Raw genomic sequence first — 16,046 nt, forward strand, 5'->3', positions numbered from 1 at the left:
ACACGAAATGGGACGCACTTTTGAATGGTAGGTTGCTGGGGTACGATAATGACAATCTCAGAGTCGTGCACCGTGACTATTGTCTCGGTGTTTTTTTATACGACGAAACCAGGCCACTCTTACAACTTAAATACTAAGCCGTGGCTGCGTGGAATTCAATAAGCCTTGGTTATGAAGCAGGAATAAGTCGCCTTGGTTACTAGTCAGATTTACTCGTACCCTCCAAACTGACTACATTTGGCCATCAACTAAGCTGAGAAGGTGTTGGAGATCTTTGTCAGTTAAGGGTAAACGCGGTATAGGTGCTGAGATTTTTTCCTGCGTTCGTGTTTTCCTGTTCCTTTTTCTAAATCCATTTCCTCTCTTTTATGATAGTGAGAATAGTGTAATGATGGTAAAGATGATGATGATGATGATGATGATGATGGTGAGTATTAGTACATTCAATCTACCAGCGAGTAACCTTAATCCCTTCAGATTGATGACGGTTTCACACCAGAACAATTCATTCCATTTTGAGATTTTTTCCGCATTGGAGGAGTTGGATAAAACCCTAATTAATCTTCTCCATACAACGGGTTTTTCTTAAACTTAGTGAACTAGTCTAAGAATACAATATAATAAGGCGTCCTCGTAATGAAGAGGTTAACAGCTAGATGCACAGATAAGGCAGAGTGAGGAAATGAACCTCGGAAAAATTGCCTTCGATGTAAAGCCCATAGAGAAATAAAAATAAAAAGAAAAAGAAAATAAACAAAGACCATAAGATGATACAGTAAGTTTGCGTTTTGTCGCATTTTTTTTTCTTCATATTTGCCATTTTAGTCCGCAAGTGACTGACAGAAAATTGACCTATTGCTCTCTGTATCACTGATATGCCAGTTTCCTCATCTTGTGTGGGAAAAATTTGTGATACTTTAAACACACCTCTTACTCATAATATGGACTGTCTGTACTTCAGATATATACGTTTAGTGAGCAAATAATATTTAGAAATACGGTTTCAGGAAACAAACTCAGTGATAATAAATGAAACTAAATATTCAAACAAACAGTAAGAGGAGAAAAGAAGAACAAAAGAATAAGATAGCTTCAGGCATTTCACATGACTGGAGTTATTGAGTAATAATTAAAAGAACTACCTCACAAATATGAAAGACTAGAAAAATAAGAACTAAGAACAAGAAAAAATCGAACTAAAAACGATTAGCCTATTGGTGATTCGGAACAATGACTGGCATTTCCCAAAACTTTTTATATTGTAAGAACACAAACTTTGGACATAAATTCAGTACGTGGGCATAATTTTTCCGAAAAAACGATTAACGGAACTGAGAAATTAAGATACAGTATTGGCGACATAAGGGAAAAAAATGTAACTTTAAAAAAAAACTAGCACTCGCAAGAAATATTGATGATACCATATATACAGGGTTAATGAGTACAGTGAAAAGAAAAAAGTACCTCACAAATATAACGTCTTAGAAATAAAAGAAACATGATGCACGCAAACGATTATTATTTTCTGACAAAATGTAGAGGTGAGAGAGAATATTGCTGCCATCTCACGTACCTGTATAAAGGGTCAGTCAGAATATCAACTCAAAAGAACTATCTCACTGATAAGACGTATTGAAAATATAGACAGTATAGATGAGATAAAGAAGATTATTGTATAAAGAAAGTAGTTGAATTAACGATTGTCAGTATTCCGAAAAGAATGGGGGATGGACTCCCACTGCTCTGTGACACTGACATACTATATTGCAAAAGTACCATGATGAGAAATGAACATACAAGAACACAGGACAGCAAAATTTCACTATATGTTTGTGTGGTTCGGCCTTTGACTCCTAAATTCTCTTAAAACCTTTGAAAAAAAAAAAAATAAATAAAGTCTGGAGATATTTGCCCGGGGAAAAATTGTACTAAGTCCGAGTGGAAGAGGCGAAGGAATAAAGGAGTGGCGCCATAGTGTAAAGTGTTTGGAAGATAGAAGAAAGAAGGAATGGAAAAAAAGAAACCGAGTAAATGCAGTAGGTCTTCACACTGTGGGGTGGAGAACTAAAGAATATTATTTGTGTTATCTCACATAAACCTCACAAAGAAAGCCTCTTGAAAACAAAAGTAAGACAGTGTACAAGTAAAAGAAAATAGTTATTATTAAGAGGCAAAGAACTAAATAAAAAAAAAAAAAAACATATGGGGTTAGTAAAAAAAATCAAAACGCATGAACTAGCTTGCAAAGGTCTTAAAAAGAAAGAGATAATATAAAACAAGAAAAAGAAGTTTATTTACTGCCATCCAACCACCATGATCGGTCCATTAACACGTGTTTCCCCTCCATTCGTGGTTTAGTGGTCCAAGGCGCCAGGCGGGGTGAAGGTCAGGTGATGTGTGCATCGGTTCAAACTCCGAATATTTTGCAGATCTGGAAATACCGCCAGAGACGAAGGCCGGTCACTTACCCTTTACTTTTATTTAACCTGATCACGTGTTTTTTATTTTTATTTTTATTTTCTTCAGAGTAGGGAAGATTTGTGGTGATGAAGGGTTAACACTGTGCAGAATAATGTCTCTCCAGGTCAAAAAGCCACTCTTAAGATGAAAGGAATTGCCTAAGGACAAGAATGAAGTGAAAATGATATTATCGGAGGAAAGGCACAAACTCCTAAAGACACTGTACAAATGATGCTAATTATGCACTCTTAATTTTCTCATGTGTGGGGATCCTATGAAATGGGGAGATTGTGACTGACTGTTGACACATTAACCTCATCACTGCAAAATATAACCTTCCCTTTATTAGTCATCATCATCATCATCATCATCGTCATCATCTTAACCCCCTCTCCCACTTACGTAGATGAGAGGGGAAAGATGATTATGATAATGGAAAGTACTAACCGATCATCATATATGTTAGTAGGGTAAGATCAATTGTCATCACACTGGAGGGGTTAACGGGGGCTGTTTTTAATACCTTCTTTCAACGAGGTACTTCTTGAGACGGATAATGTTGTGTGACGGTGGCAAGAATGAGACTGGAATATGGTCGTCACGGTGAAAGGAATAGAGCCAGTTATCAGACCAGTATACTCATTTTAGAGGAGGAATTTGTACAGTAGGAGTTAAATGTACTGTAGGGTAAGTGCCAGTTAGAGAGAGAGAGAGACTGTGTGTGTGCGTGTATGCGCGCGGGCCTTTTTGTACTTGTGTATGTGTGTGAGCGAGTGAGGGGTGAATTATAAACCTTTTCAGTGCATGGATTTTTCTCACGTGAACGAAGTTTGGAGTTGACCATACTAAAATATGTAGGTCCTGTTGACTTTTTTGTAAATAAAGAAAGTAGACAGCAACAGACCTGTTGGTCCAGTCATGGCTGTTTGTTATAAGGAAATTTATAGCTAACGAAAAGTATTTTAAGAGTTAAAAGATAAGGATAGAAAAACAGGAAAGCTCCTGGGGTACCCCCAGTGATGCTGGCGACGTAGGTGGAAGAGAGACAGACAGACTTTAATGAGTTAACATATAATGGGAGCAAAAGCAGGGAAGGTGGCAAGATACGATGGGATAATGAAAGAGGGTGATGTTTGGTAGCAGGAGGGGTCATACATTTGTCGAGGCTCTCTCACAAAGACTGAAACACCGGTCAGTAGATAAAGAGATACAGGACTCTCTTCTTACAATTCTCCTTCCTTTCTTCCTTCCGTTCATCCCCTACCTCCTCTCCCTTTATTCTACCACCTTCCTCTTAGCACTTCCTCCTTCCTTCCTTCCCTGCATCTCCTCCCCTTTCCCTCTCTTCAGTCCCTTTCTTCTTTCTCCTCCCCTTCCCCCTCTCCTCTGTCTCCCTCCCCACCACCCCCGCCGCATGCATCGGCTGGAGTTCGACGGGAAGTCAGCGAGACAGTCCCGTTTGAGGGAAGGGGAGGTGGAGGGAATAAGGTGGAGAGGGAGAAGAAGGTTGGAGGAAAGTTGGAGGAAAGAGTGATGTTCCTGCTCTCTCATGGGATTGGGACTGTGGGAGGGGAGTGGGTGGGGGAGATGGAATGGGGGCGGAAATTTCAGTCACCTGCGATGTCACTTCAAATTACAGGATGCACAGGTCAATCTGAGGTTGCTTACATATTTTCTGTCGTGGAAAAAATGTTCTGTTGGGGTGGGTGACTGGTAGTGTGTCGTGGAGAGAACTAGCGACGATTGCATTACTGTAATTCATTTCCTGTTTTTCATAAAACATAAGACACTGTGTAGGAGAAGCGCCGTTCATATTCTGTATGTGTGTGTGTGTGTGTGTGTGTGTGTGTGTGTGTGTGTGTGTGTGTGTGTGTGTGTGTGACACCTTAACTCGCAAATCACACCGTTTCAGAGTAAATAAAACACCAAAATGGATTTAACTATTTTATAACATGGTCACAGCGCCCGACGCTCTCTGCCTCATAACAAAAATAACAAAATAACTCTAAAGGGAAAGCAGGAAGCTGTACGTAACTAACACATAATCAACAGGTATATACAGACATAACGCTGACATAGACAACAATAACATCATGGACAACAACAACAACAACAACAGTAGCAACAATAACACTATGCATCACAACCTTCCTGCATAAGCATTATCAATATATGTCTTTCTTAACCCTCTCACTACGATGACTGGCGTTTTCAGGTAATTTTTGCTACTGACAGAAAATTTGATTCAACTTGAGGGGGAGAAAGCCCTCGTACTAAAGAGGTTAAACGATTTCTTATTATTACTATTATTCCATCAGAGAGTCCTTTTATTTTACCCATATAAAATCGCTTGGTGATAGCAAGGATTAAACGAAAGCGCCATCGTACTGAAGGGGTTAACTTCCACACACAAAATATCGTAATTGTAGCGTCATTTATCCCATTGTATAAGCTCGCAGACAGAATCACCTATCCCATACAGAATCACTCACATCATACAAGATCACTGATACCATACAGAATCACTTATATCATACAAAATCACTCATACCTTACAGAATCACTCATACCATGCAGATCTGTTCGTACCATACAGAATCACCTACCCCATACAGAATCACTTACACCATACAGAATCCCTCATACCATGCAAATCAATTCATACCATACACTGTCACTCATCCCATATGCAGTAAAACCACTCATACCAGTACGGAAACACTCATTCCATGCAGATCTATTTATAACATACAGAATCACTCATTTCATGCAGAACCAGTCATGCCATACAGAACCAGTCATGCCTTACAGAACCAGTCATGCCGTACAGAACCAGTCATGCCGTACAGAACCAGTCATACCGTACAGAACCAGTCATGCTTCTTGTATAAGTATCACTAACATGTTCACTCATTGATCGTCGAATATCAGCAATTATTTAGTCACAGCCAGAAAATGTCACTGTTAGTTCATTCAAGATAAAAATACTATTTTTTTTTTTTATCTTAGGAATGACTTCCGTTTGAGTAAATTAAATAATCATGTATTTTTGAGTAACTGTCGGGCGATCATTTTTTTTTTTTTTTTTTACTGTTCTGCCATGGAAAATTTACTCACTCGTTGCTGTATCGTCCTATAAGCTTCTTACTCACCTTTACTCTTACTCAGCCTCTTACTCACCTTTTGTGAGTAAGAGGTTGAAGTCAGAAGTAAATGTATTGGATCATTATTTCTCTTGACAATAAAATCCGTGTAGCGTAAGAGTTTGGATTACTCTCTCTATTGGCGGTGAGTCCTTCAAAACAACAAGAACAGCAACAACAACAGCAACAGCAACAACTACAACAAGAACAACAACAACAATAATAATAATAGTAATAATAATAATAATAATAATAGTAATAATAATAATAATAATAATAATAATAATATGAAAAACCCAGATTAATGAATATTATTTGTTTGAATGTGAGTCAGAACTGATATCTGCACATGATAATTCGTCTTTTTTATTTCTCATGCAGTCATGAAACGATGTACCACGCCAGAATACTGTACTTATATAAGTAATGGCGTCACCACAGAAGCCTTGGATCACTTTTTTTTTTTTCTATTGAAATCTCCCATACAAAATCTACCCCGTAAATAAGGTAATACTTGTATTTGCAATTCACGTACACTTTCTGCAAAAAATATCTGTGCATAATAGATGTTAAATATGACACAGGGGCTGAAGAATACCGGGGAATATTGTTCTGTCCTTGCACGCGTATGTAGCCCAGATGGTTGCTCATTGTCATTCAGTTATTGTCTGTATCCTGTATAACATGTAGAGGATGGTCATATATAAAACAGTATGTGCAGGCATCGATAGGTTGTTAATTCCGCATAGGCTAATTACAGATGGCATGGAACCCACAGTGTACAGATACTTTTTGGAGCTGGTGTACGTCAGCGCTGAGGTTCTTTTCTTTGGTTCAGCTAATTATTACTCGTACAAACATGAAAATGAATACGAGTATAATTGCTAAATCTCAAATTATCAGTTAGGAACAAAGCTGAAATAGCTAAGGCCTTGAATCACTCTTTCTCTTCATATGAAAATCGCTCTCCAGATATACCTGACTAGCTTGTAAACCAATAGAAGCACGCTCTTTTAATGAGAATCTGTATCGAGGACGTATTCCTTAATCCATCACTTTGGTCTGTCATACACACATGGACTGAACTGTGAGTAAAATTTCTTTCTCTGAAAATATCTCTTCTGTTGTGATTGAGAGAAATTTCACATAACAATATTAGGCTGAATACCAGTCAAAGGCAGCATAATTATAATTATCCATTCAGTTCGGTTACGCTATTTCTTTTACTCGTGCTTCTCTTAGACGGTGTTCTTGCGTTTATAGGAGGAGTTTGAATTGTAAAGGTTAGATGCAGCCTGTATTAACTATATCACTAAGCGCGGCTCCTCCAAAACAAAATATAATCGTCTGGCAATACCACAGATATCAAGATGTCATCGCGTAGGAGTCAGGACCGGGGAATCTGTTCTTATGCTTGGTGTTGCCTGTTAATTGAGCTGAACAAGTACCTTGCTCGTGCTAGTACTACCAGACAGCGGGGGTGGGGTGAAGAGCAGCAAGTTTTTAAAATCAGTAGGTCATGGCTTGGATATTTTTCCTTAACCAGAGTAATGACTTTTATATTGATATCATTCACATACGCACTTTTGCACGTTTAACATACGATTATACCTGATCATACACATACTCAGAAAAAAAAAAAAGCGCGCGCGCACGCACGCACACACACACACACACACACACACACACACACACACACACACACACACACACACACACACACACACACACACACACACACACACACACACACACACACATGAAACAATGGCAATATCTTATCAGTAAGCAGCGAGTATTGTCAGTGCACCATATGTTCCGGCTACAAGCTTAAGTCACTTAGTCCTTGTAATGCGCATCAGTTTTTCAGTCCAACTGAGCAAAGCATAATGGAAATACTCTCATATAAACTAACTGAACGTAAAATCACAAAAGTAATGTTGGGCCAGAAAAGTCATGAAAAGAACTGAAGCTTTAACAACAATGAGGAAAATTGGAACATAAAATAACAAAGAAGCCAAAAAATACTGAATTCTGAACCTAAATTCACAAACAGAAGCCCCTAAAAAGTTATATGAAATGAGTATATATATATATATATATATATATATATATATATATGTACTCATACATGTTGAACCTAAAAGCACAACAAGCAAAGCAATGAATAAAACTCAGATTCATGAATATTGAGCCAAAAATCACAACGAACAAAGTAGTCATGTAAAAACTGTCGAGCCTAATATCGTACAGAAACTGAAATGTTCACACTCGTTCAGGAACAGGAATATACGTTGTTTGTATAAACACAAACCATTATGGTCTGGCTGAACAAACCCAGTGCTCATCAATCAGGGGCTGGATTCAACTAAGCTGTTTATGAGTACTGTACATTTTTTTTTTTACTTGGTGAAAATTTGAATTATGAAGCAAGTAGCAACACTTTGACGTGACATTGTTGGATATTCGAGTTTCTTCTGAGATCCACGGATATCTAATAAAACAAATGCAGTGACGATCATTAATTCCTTTACGCCATCTCGAAACTGTCAGACCTAAATGGGATCCTCTTGAGTTCCTAAACATCACCATCATGGCCTTTTTTTCCTATCTAAATACTAGTAAGAAGATACTATAGAATATATATATATATATATATATATATATATATATATATATATATATATATATATATATGTGTGTGTGTGTGTGTGTGTGTGTGTGTGTGTGTATTATTCATAAACAGAGAAAACAGACAGTACAACAAAAATGGAGAGTTTGTAACGGCATGCCAAATGAAATGGGCCATACAGTCGTTTGCATATAAATTTAGTCCTGGAATCATGTTTCAACTTCACAAACCTGGCTGTCAACACATTTTTTTTCGCTTGTATTTTTGTTTATAGACATGTGTCATAAACACCTCCTAGAAATTAATTTCATCGACTATCACGTAGAAAAAAAAAAGTGCTAAACCCCTCTAGCTAGTAATACTGAAGCAGGTTGAGATCCCATTTTGTTAGTTCGGAACCACAGACGTGTAAAAACAATAGTGAGCGCCACTCAGCAACAATGCTAGTGACTCCAGCCCCTGAACTATTAAACATAACTCATTCGACAGGAACTTCGTCTGACATAATCTTTTCTATGAGAGAGTGTAGTTTGACTGTTATTCTTTCAAGTGTTCCAGTGGTAAAGTATCTATTATTTTTATATTTTGATAGTAGTTGTAGTATTTCATATTGCATTGCTAAATAAATCGAGTATCAGAAACATGTTAGTAAAAATTATCTTTGATACATATTATATACTTGTACTAACTACAGTAGAATTGCTCACGAAATTGAAAAGGTCTTAGAATATCGTCTGAAACTGAAATCTTATATTTCATATACTGTTCATAAATTAACTACAGTAAGTATGACTAAAATTATTCAGATTAAGTGCTGTAAAATAATTAAAAAATATATAACTACACTGTACATTATGCATCCACCACAGGCACATGCTAATGAGAAAATATTAAATGGAATCATAGTCTGTATCATACATAAGGTATCATAATTCTTCATAGTACAGGCCATAGCAGGCTTTAGATGCAAAGAATTTCAAATGATTTTCTTTCTTCCTTTTTTTCTGTCCTTTTGTTTTTAAAATTAATTCACAATTATTTCCTTCACTCCTGAAGTAGACATCGTATACTGATTTTTTGTTTTCGATTTTTTTTTTTTAATGAGAAAATCTGTCCTCTACGGTTAGTCTTCACTAACTGCAGTGTGACGAATGTGTAGGAGGAGAGTAATTACATAAACATAAAAGCACCAGTGTTCTCTCGAATTAACTGTTTACTCCTTCACTACTGTGACGTCTTTATTATTCTGTTCTTGTTATACCCGGACAGATTTTTCAGCTCAGAAAAGGCCTTTGGAACTAGAGAAATAGACTTCGTTAACCTTTCAGTACGAAAGGTCTTTCCTAATATGAATTAATTTGTTCTGGGGATATCATGAATAAAGTAAAAAAGACGTCATGAATAGAGTGCAAATTGTGCAAAACTAACACATCAAAAGAAAATCAAATAACACAGAGCTCACACAAACGTCTACATAATTCCGTAAGTTCAACACTGGCAATACTGCACTACCGTCTGTCACTTAAACTAGTGTTTTTCTCCCTGGCATCATTAGACTAAACAAATATTGACACATAAAATGAGGTACAAATATCTACGAAGTGTACCTACCTCCACTAACTTAATTTCACACACGATTTTACAATGTCACCTAATAATCCTTACTATTCCTACCTCCACTAATTTCTTTTAACACGCACAGTATAACAAAATCGTCTATACTCCTTAACCTACAAATCACTAGTTTCCCTACTCATGGCCACAATAATAATTTAAAAAAACATTGTAGCAGCGTGCCCCCTATTTGAGATACGTTCCTGGCCGGGCGAAGGTCTGTCGGTGTTTGTCCAGGTGGGGGGGGATGTACGGGGACCTGAAGATGAACAGATTGGACGGCCGGCCATTGAAGAACCACGAACCGGGGAGCCAAGTGACGGAACTGGGCTTTTTCGTGGGTACTGAGGGCTTTTGGGTGGTGGTGGTTGGCGCTGGGGTTGTTGTGGTGGTTGTTGTGGTAGAAGGCTTGTAGTGGAAGATGCTAGAGGGCTTGCCGTTGATGAGGAAGGGGATGTTCGGCCGCAAGAAGTCGAGGGCGTTAGTGTTAGGAGAGACGTAGCCCAGCCCTGGCATGTAGACGTAGGGGCTTGGGGGCAGGCGGATGTAGTAGATGGGTGAGTTGGTGACGGGGATGGGCGGCGGTGAGGGCTGTTGGAGATAAGGTTACGATTATATTTTTCTTATCTTATGTACTAAGCGGTGATCACGGGTTCGGAGGAGGGGAGGAGATTAAAAAAAAAAGTCATCTATCTAGGGAGGAAAGAGTTAAGAGAAGGGGAAAATGGGAAGATGTGGTAAGGAAAGGGGAATGGGAGGAAAAAACGAAGGGAAGTTAGAGAGATCAAGAGAAAGGTATGTTTTTATTATCATATAACAACACACTGTAGCAGTGAGGACTACAGAACAAATAAGAACATGCTGTTCTTATCGTAGACACTGAAGAAAAGTGAGGACCTATGGGGAGAGTATAACAGAGGGCAAAAACAATCGGAAGTTTTGTTATTAATGTTATTATTTGGTGCCAGTGTAACAATGTAGGCTGCAGTGGATGTACCAGGAATGATCAATTTGTTTGGCTTTGATAAAATAGTGGCAAGGGTTGTAAGGGTAGATAGAAGAGGAGAGAAAACGTAAAGTTTTATTATTATTATTATTATTATTATTAACAATATGATGTGGCAGGGGTAAACCAGCTCTGCTGTCGGGCCCTGCTGCGGATGTCACTGATTGCACTGCGCAGTTGACCCTCGTGCGGTATGATGCGTGAGGATCTGTCCCTTCTCCCATTTGGGGCTGAGATGTGAATGAATGTGTTTGAGTGGATGTAATTGGGAATGTGTCGTCCTGTCTCGGCTACCTCCCTTTCCTTGGGGGAAGCAAGCTAGGTATATAGATAATAATAATAATAATAATAATAATAATAATAATAATTATTATTATTATTATTATTGTTTTTATAATTGTGATGATGATGATGATGATTATGATTATTGTTGTTGTTATTATTATTATTATTATTATTATTATTATTATTACTAATGCATTGAATCGTGTAACAGAAAACATAAATTTATTCCTATCGTCAGAGTGGTGGCAAGGGCAATTACGAGAGGTATCGTGGGAGAAAGAAAGTTATCTCTCTGTTGCCTTTTGAGTAACACCACACACGTATTTAAATTCATCACGGCTAACGAAATGTTGGCTTTATGTCTGCTGAGAGAGAGAGAGAGAGAGAGAGAGAGAGAGAGAGAGAGAGAGAGAGAGAGAGAGAGAGATTTTGAGGGATAATTGGCCTTTCCCCAGGGGTTTTAAATTTTTGGCTATGTAATAATATACAGGGGAGAGTGTGATGTTGCAGGTGAGAGAGAGAGAGAGGGGGGGGGGAAAAGGAAAAAAATGAATGAGGAAGAATGGGCAAAGAGAGAGAGGAATAAGATTGACATTGAGGAGGGGATGGGAGGAGACGAAATTCTGGGGAGGGAGAAGGGGGGGGGAGGGAACAACGGGGGAGAGAAGGTGAGGGTGGGAGGGAAGGGGGAAGGGAAAGGGGGAAAAGGGAAGGGAGCGAGAGAAGGGGAAAGGGGAGGATAGAAAGGGTAAGGTGAGAGTAGGATAGGGGAAGGCGTGCGGTGAATTATTGTGGAAAAGGGGAAAGATAGGGAAGGAACAGAGGAACGGATGTCAGGGAAAAGGGGAAGAGAGAGAGAGAGAGGGAGAATCAGACGGGAGGGAAAAGAGAAGGAATAACGGAGGAGGGGAAGGGAAGGGAGGGAGGGGGAAGAAGCCAGGATGATGGTCAGATGTGAAGGCTACCAAATACAGCCCCTTTATTTTTTATTACATGCTGTCAAAATAATTATCAAAAATTCATGAGATACACCAATTACATTTTTTAGAAGTTGTGCACCGTCTACTGTATACTGAAGGAGAGACACTTTTCTACTTCAGCTGAGGGGGGTGGGGGTGAGGGAGTGAAGAGGGAGATGTGGTGAGGGTGGACGTATGGAGGTCAGGGGAAGGGCGGGGAGAGAGAGAGAGAGAGAGCAATAGAAGAAGGAGGAATGGAAAGAAGGAAGAGCAAGAGAGAGAGATGGAAAGCAAAGAAGAGAGGGTAAAGGGGAAGAACGGAGGAAAAACAGGGAAAGAGAAAGGGTGGAGGAGAGACGGAGGAAGAGAATGAAGGAAGTGGAGATGTAGGAAAGGTGAAAGGGTGCTGGAGGGGTAGGGAGGTGAGGAGAAAGACGAAGAAGGGAAGCCACGAAAAGAAGGAATAGGAAGGAAGGACAGAGTGTGAGAGAGAGAGAGAAGATAATAATGATGATGATGATGACGACAACAACAACAACAAAGTTACATATTCGCTAGACTGATGATTAAGGGATGTTTTTACCAGGGAAAATAATGCACAGTTTATTTGTGCAGAATCATATGTTATGCATGGAAACTTAATCAGAATTTATAAACAACTTTTTGCAAACAATATATGATCGCATCAACATAGTGGTACTGCTTAATACTGATATGGCACTGAAAAAACATTATTTTTTTATGTTTTTAATGCTAGTGATGACTTGGTTCTTGTGTGTGTGTGTGTGTGTGTGTGTGTGTGTGTGTGTGTGTGTGTGTGTTAGAAGATTTACTCTGTCATTGTGTGTTAATGACTATTGTCTTGAGGTGTCTGCCAGTGTACAGGGTAGTAAACCATTTGACAGCCCTTGACATTAACCAGCTCTAACCTCTGAGTGAAACAGCTTAATGCTCGTGATCTCTAAACGGTGGTACTATCTACATTTAATTTTTGGTGCTACCAAGCGATTGAACTAAGCTAACACATCTACTAGGGAAGGGATTGATGTGGAAGTGTTTCTAACACCTTTCGCTACCTTAATTCTCAAACAAAATATAGCTAGTGATTGAAAGAATGAACTAGAAATACAACGGAGTTAAACCCTTCAGTACGATGACGTCAACTTTTTCTTGCAAATATCAGAAAGAGTGTCTGCTCATGAAAGATCTCCTGTAGTGAGAAGGTAAAAAACAATCTCACTTAATGGATAGACTGATAATACGTGATCTGATCATAGTGATAAGTGCAAGATAGTATTGTTGTTTTTAGACATCATGGAAAGGTGACACTGATCATCAGTTCCACGAGGACAGTGAAATTTAGGTTTGCTGTACATCATTTGCTAAATAATATTTCTACGATTCTGTCAAAAATTCTGGTGCTTGCAATTTCAGAAAGGAAACTTACAATTTCACTGATAGTATTATTATTATTATGGTATAGTATTTACGTTATGTAATATGTACTTACATTAATTAATTTTATTTGATGCAGCATAATTTCTTGGGAATGAGGGAAGACTTTTAAATTTCACCAGCAGTAACATTATGTCTCACCTTCACTGTTGTTGTGGTTATCTCCTCCACAGTGACTTCTTTCACCGCCAGCGCCTCCTGCTTTTTCACCGCCTGTTTGATGGCCTCCTGCTGCTGCTGGATGGATGCCTGCTTCACCGCCTCCTTCAGCTGGTTGGCGGTGGGCGTGATTGTGGGCATGGAGGAGAGAAGGGAGCCCCTGACGCCACGACGGGAGGCCGGAAAGAGTTTGCCCAAGGAGAAGGCCCCTGCTCCACTCACCACACTCACCACCACAGCTACCACTAACGTCACCCGCGCCCTGGAATGACCTGGGGTGTTAGATGTGAATGAAGGTGGACACAGAGGTATGTGTTTGTAATTTAATGACACCATGATAAGGACTTAAGTCTTTTGTTGTGCAATAGCATGAAAATATTTAACTATCAATCACCATCGTCACTCCGCCCTGGAATGACAATGGATATGAAAACTCTGGATGAAGATAGACAGAAAGATAAATGTTCGGTAATTATGTAACATCGTAATGTGGAGTTTAATTTTGGCATGTCAGAAAGGTAAATGTCGGATATTTATTTAAAACTGTAATGTAGAGCTAAGCATAATTTTGTAATGCAACAATTATAACTGTTGATGCAGATTGGATAAAGATGGGCAGAAGAGTAAATATTTGGTACTTGTTGAAAGTTATATGGGGAGTTTAGATTAATTTTTTTAGTGATATTACCAGAATTTTATAAACCATAATTCTACATTTAGCTTAGATGTAAATGGTCGGAAAGATAAGTGTCTTGTGTTAATCTGAAACTGTGATGTGGATTTTGGATATTTTTGGGGTGGAACGATTGGAAGTAGAGGTATAATCAGCTAAAGGTGAACTTGTACGAGGGAAGGCAGAAAGATAAGTGTCTGCTGATTATCTGCAATTATAATGTGATATTTTGCCTTATTCTAAAGTAAAAAAAAAAAATCTTAGCGACAGAATATTTGTTATATTACCGTGATGTTCGACTTGGATAGAGATTGACAGAAGGATAATATCTGGTAATATTCTTAGATCATGTGGAATTAATTATCATCCTCAAGTGCAAAGATGCATTAAACATGAAAAACAAATTTCTAAAATATTCTGACGTTTGACTTGATAGATGCAGTTAATGGGAACTGTAAGATAATAGCTTTGATCTCATCCCGAGGCGCTAAAATATATGTTCTTTAGTAATCATTTTTGAAGATATTAACATAATGTCATCTATCATCGAGAATTCCGATGAAAATCCCCACATTGACTTAGGTAATTTAAGATGCTGACTGTAATTTTGTTAAGAACCTCTTGTTAACCAAAAAATGCCATGCCATCTACGTCCTCTGTCAAAAACTATATCAACTAATAAGCAAAATTTGGGTTATTATGACACTGATGCGGGTCCTGTAATAGCTTCATTCTGAGATAAAGAAGAGCCAGACATCAGAGGTCGGGCTATTACATCCACGTCAAGGGAAGGGTGTGGAGGGGGCTGGCGAGAGCAAGATGAAGGGGTTAGAGAACAGTAAGTAATAATGTGCAACAAGTTAACAGGACAGCAGTGGGTGGGGGCGGGGGAAAACAAAGACCGGGGGTGGTAAAAACCGAGTGAGCGACAACCTCTCGCCCTCCGGAACCCCGCCAGGAAATGGGATCAGGCGACAGGAGTCAGAATCAGCGACGAAAACCGCGTAATGGGTCCTAAGCAGAGGCAGAACTCGAGAAAGGTGAGAGGGAGTGGTATCATCAGCGTGACTTACGTGGTAGTGCCTGGCTGAGGTATGAGGGAGCGGGGAGAGAAAGAGGGAGACTGAAGTAAGGGGGAGATGATAGGCAGACCGAGATGGAAGAGGCTGAGAGGCGGAAGACAGGGAAAGAAAGGGAGCAGGAAAGGGAGGGGGAGAGGAAGATGAGAGGGAATAAAGAGAGACAGAGATAAAGATAGGGGGAAGAAAGGAGGGAAAGAAGGTGCCTGGGAAAGAAAGGGAGAGAAAATAACAGGTAAAAAAGGGGGAAAATAGGATATGAGGGACAAGAACAGAGAGAGAGAATGATGACTGGGAATGAAAATAGGGAGGGTGATGAGGGAAAGCTTGGGGACAGAAGGAAATAACAATAAAAAAGAAAAAAAAGGGGGGGGGGAGGAAAGTGAGAGGGGTGAAAAGAGGTGACAAGAGGGAATGAAAAGAGGGAGAGAGAGAAAGACTCTAAGAGGAAAAAGACAGACCGAGAGGAAATAAAACAGAGGAAGAATGAGGGAGGTCGAGAGGGAGATGCGAAGAAAATGGAAAGGGAGAGGGCTGGAAGAAGCAGAGTAAAGAAATAAAGCAGGGGGAAGAAAAAAGAA

General features: G+C 39.1%; 1 protein-coding gene across 1 annotated transcript in view; it reads right to left on the reverse strand.

Moving 5' to 3' along the window:
• Window positions 1–10,035: 10,035 nt before the first annotated feature.
• LOC145412420 (uncharacterized) overlaps window positions 10,036–16,046 on the reverse strand; it is an 18,044-nt gene continuing 12,033 nt past the window's right edge. Inside the window, exons 2-3 of the mRNA XM_080282305.1 lie at window positions 13,765–13,985; window positions 10,036–10,440 (exon numbers count right to left, since the gene is read on the reverse strand). Coding sequence (XP_080138431.1) covers window positions 10,036–10,440; window positions 13,765–13,985 — 626 coding nt within the window. The remainder of the gene's footprint in view (window positions 10,441–13,764; window positions 13,986–16,046) is intronic.

Source organism: Coenobita brevimanus, chromosome 93, assembly GCF_032717465.1.
Source record: "Coenobita brevimanus isolate Jiangsu-jjx chromosome 93, ASM3271746v2, whole genome shotgun sequence".
Classification (NCBI taxonomy): domain Eukaryota; kingdom Metazoa; phylum Arthropoda; class Malacostraca; order Decapoda; family Coenobitidae; genus Coenobita; species Coenobita brevimanus.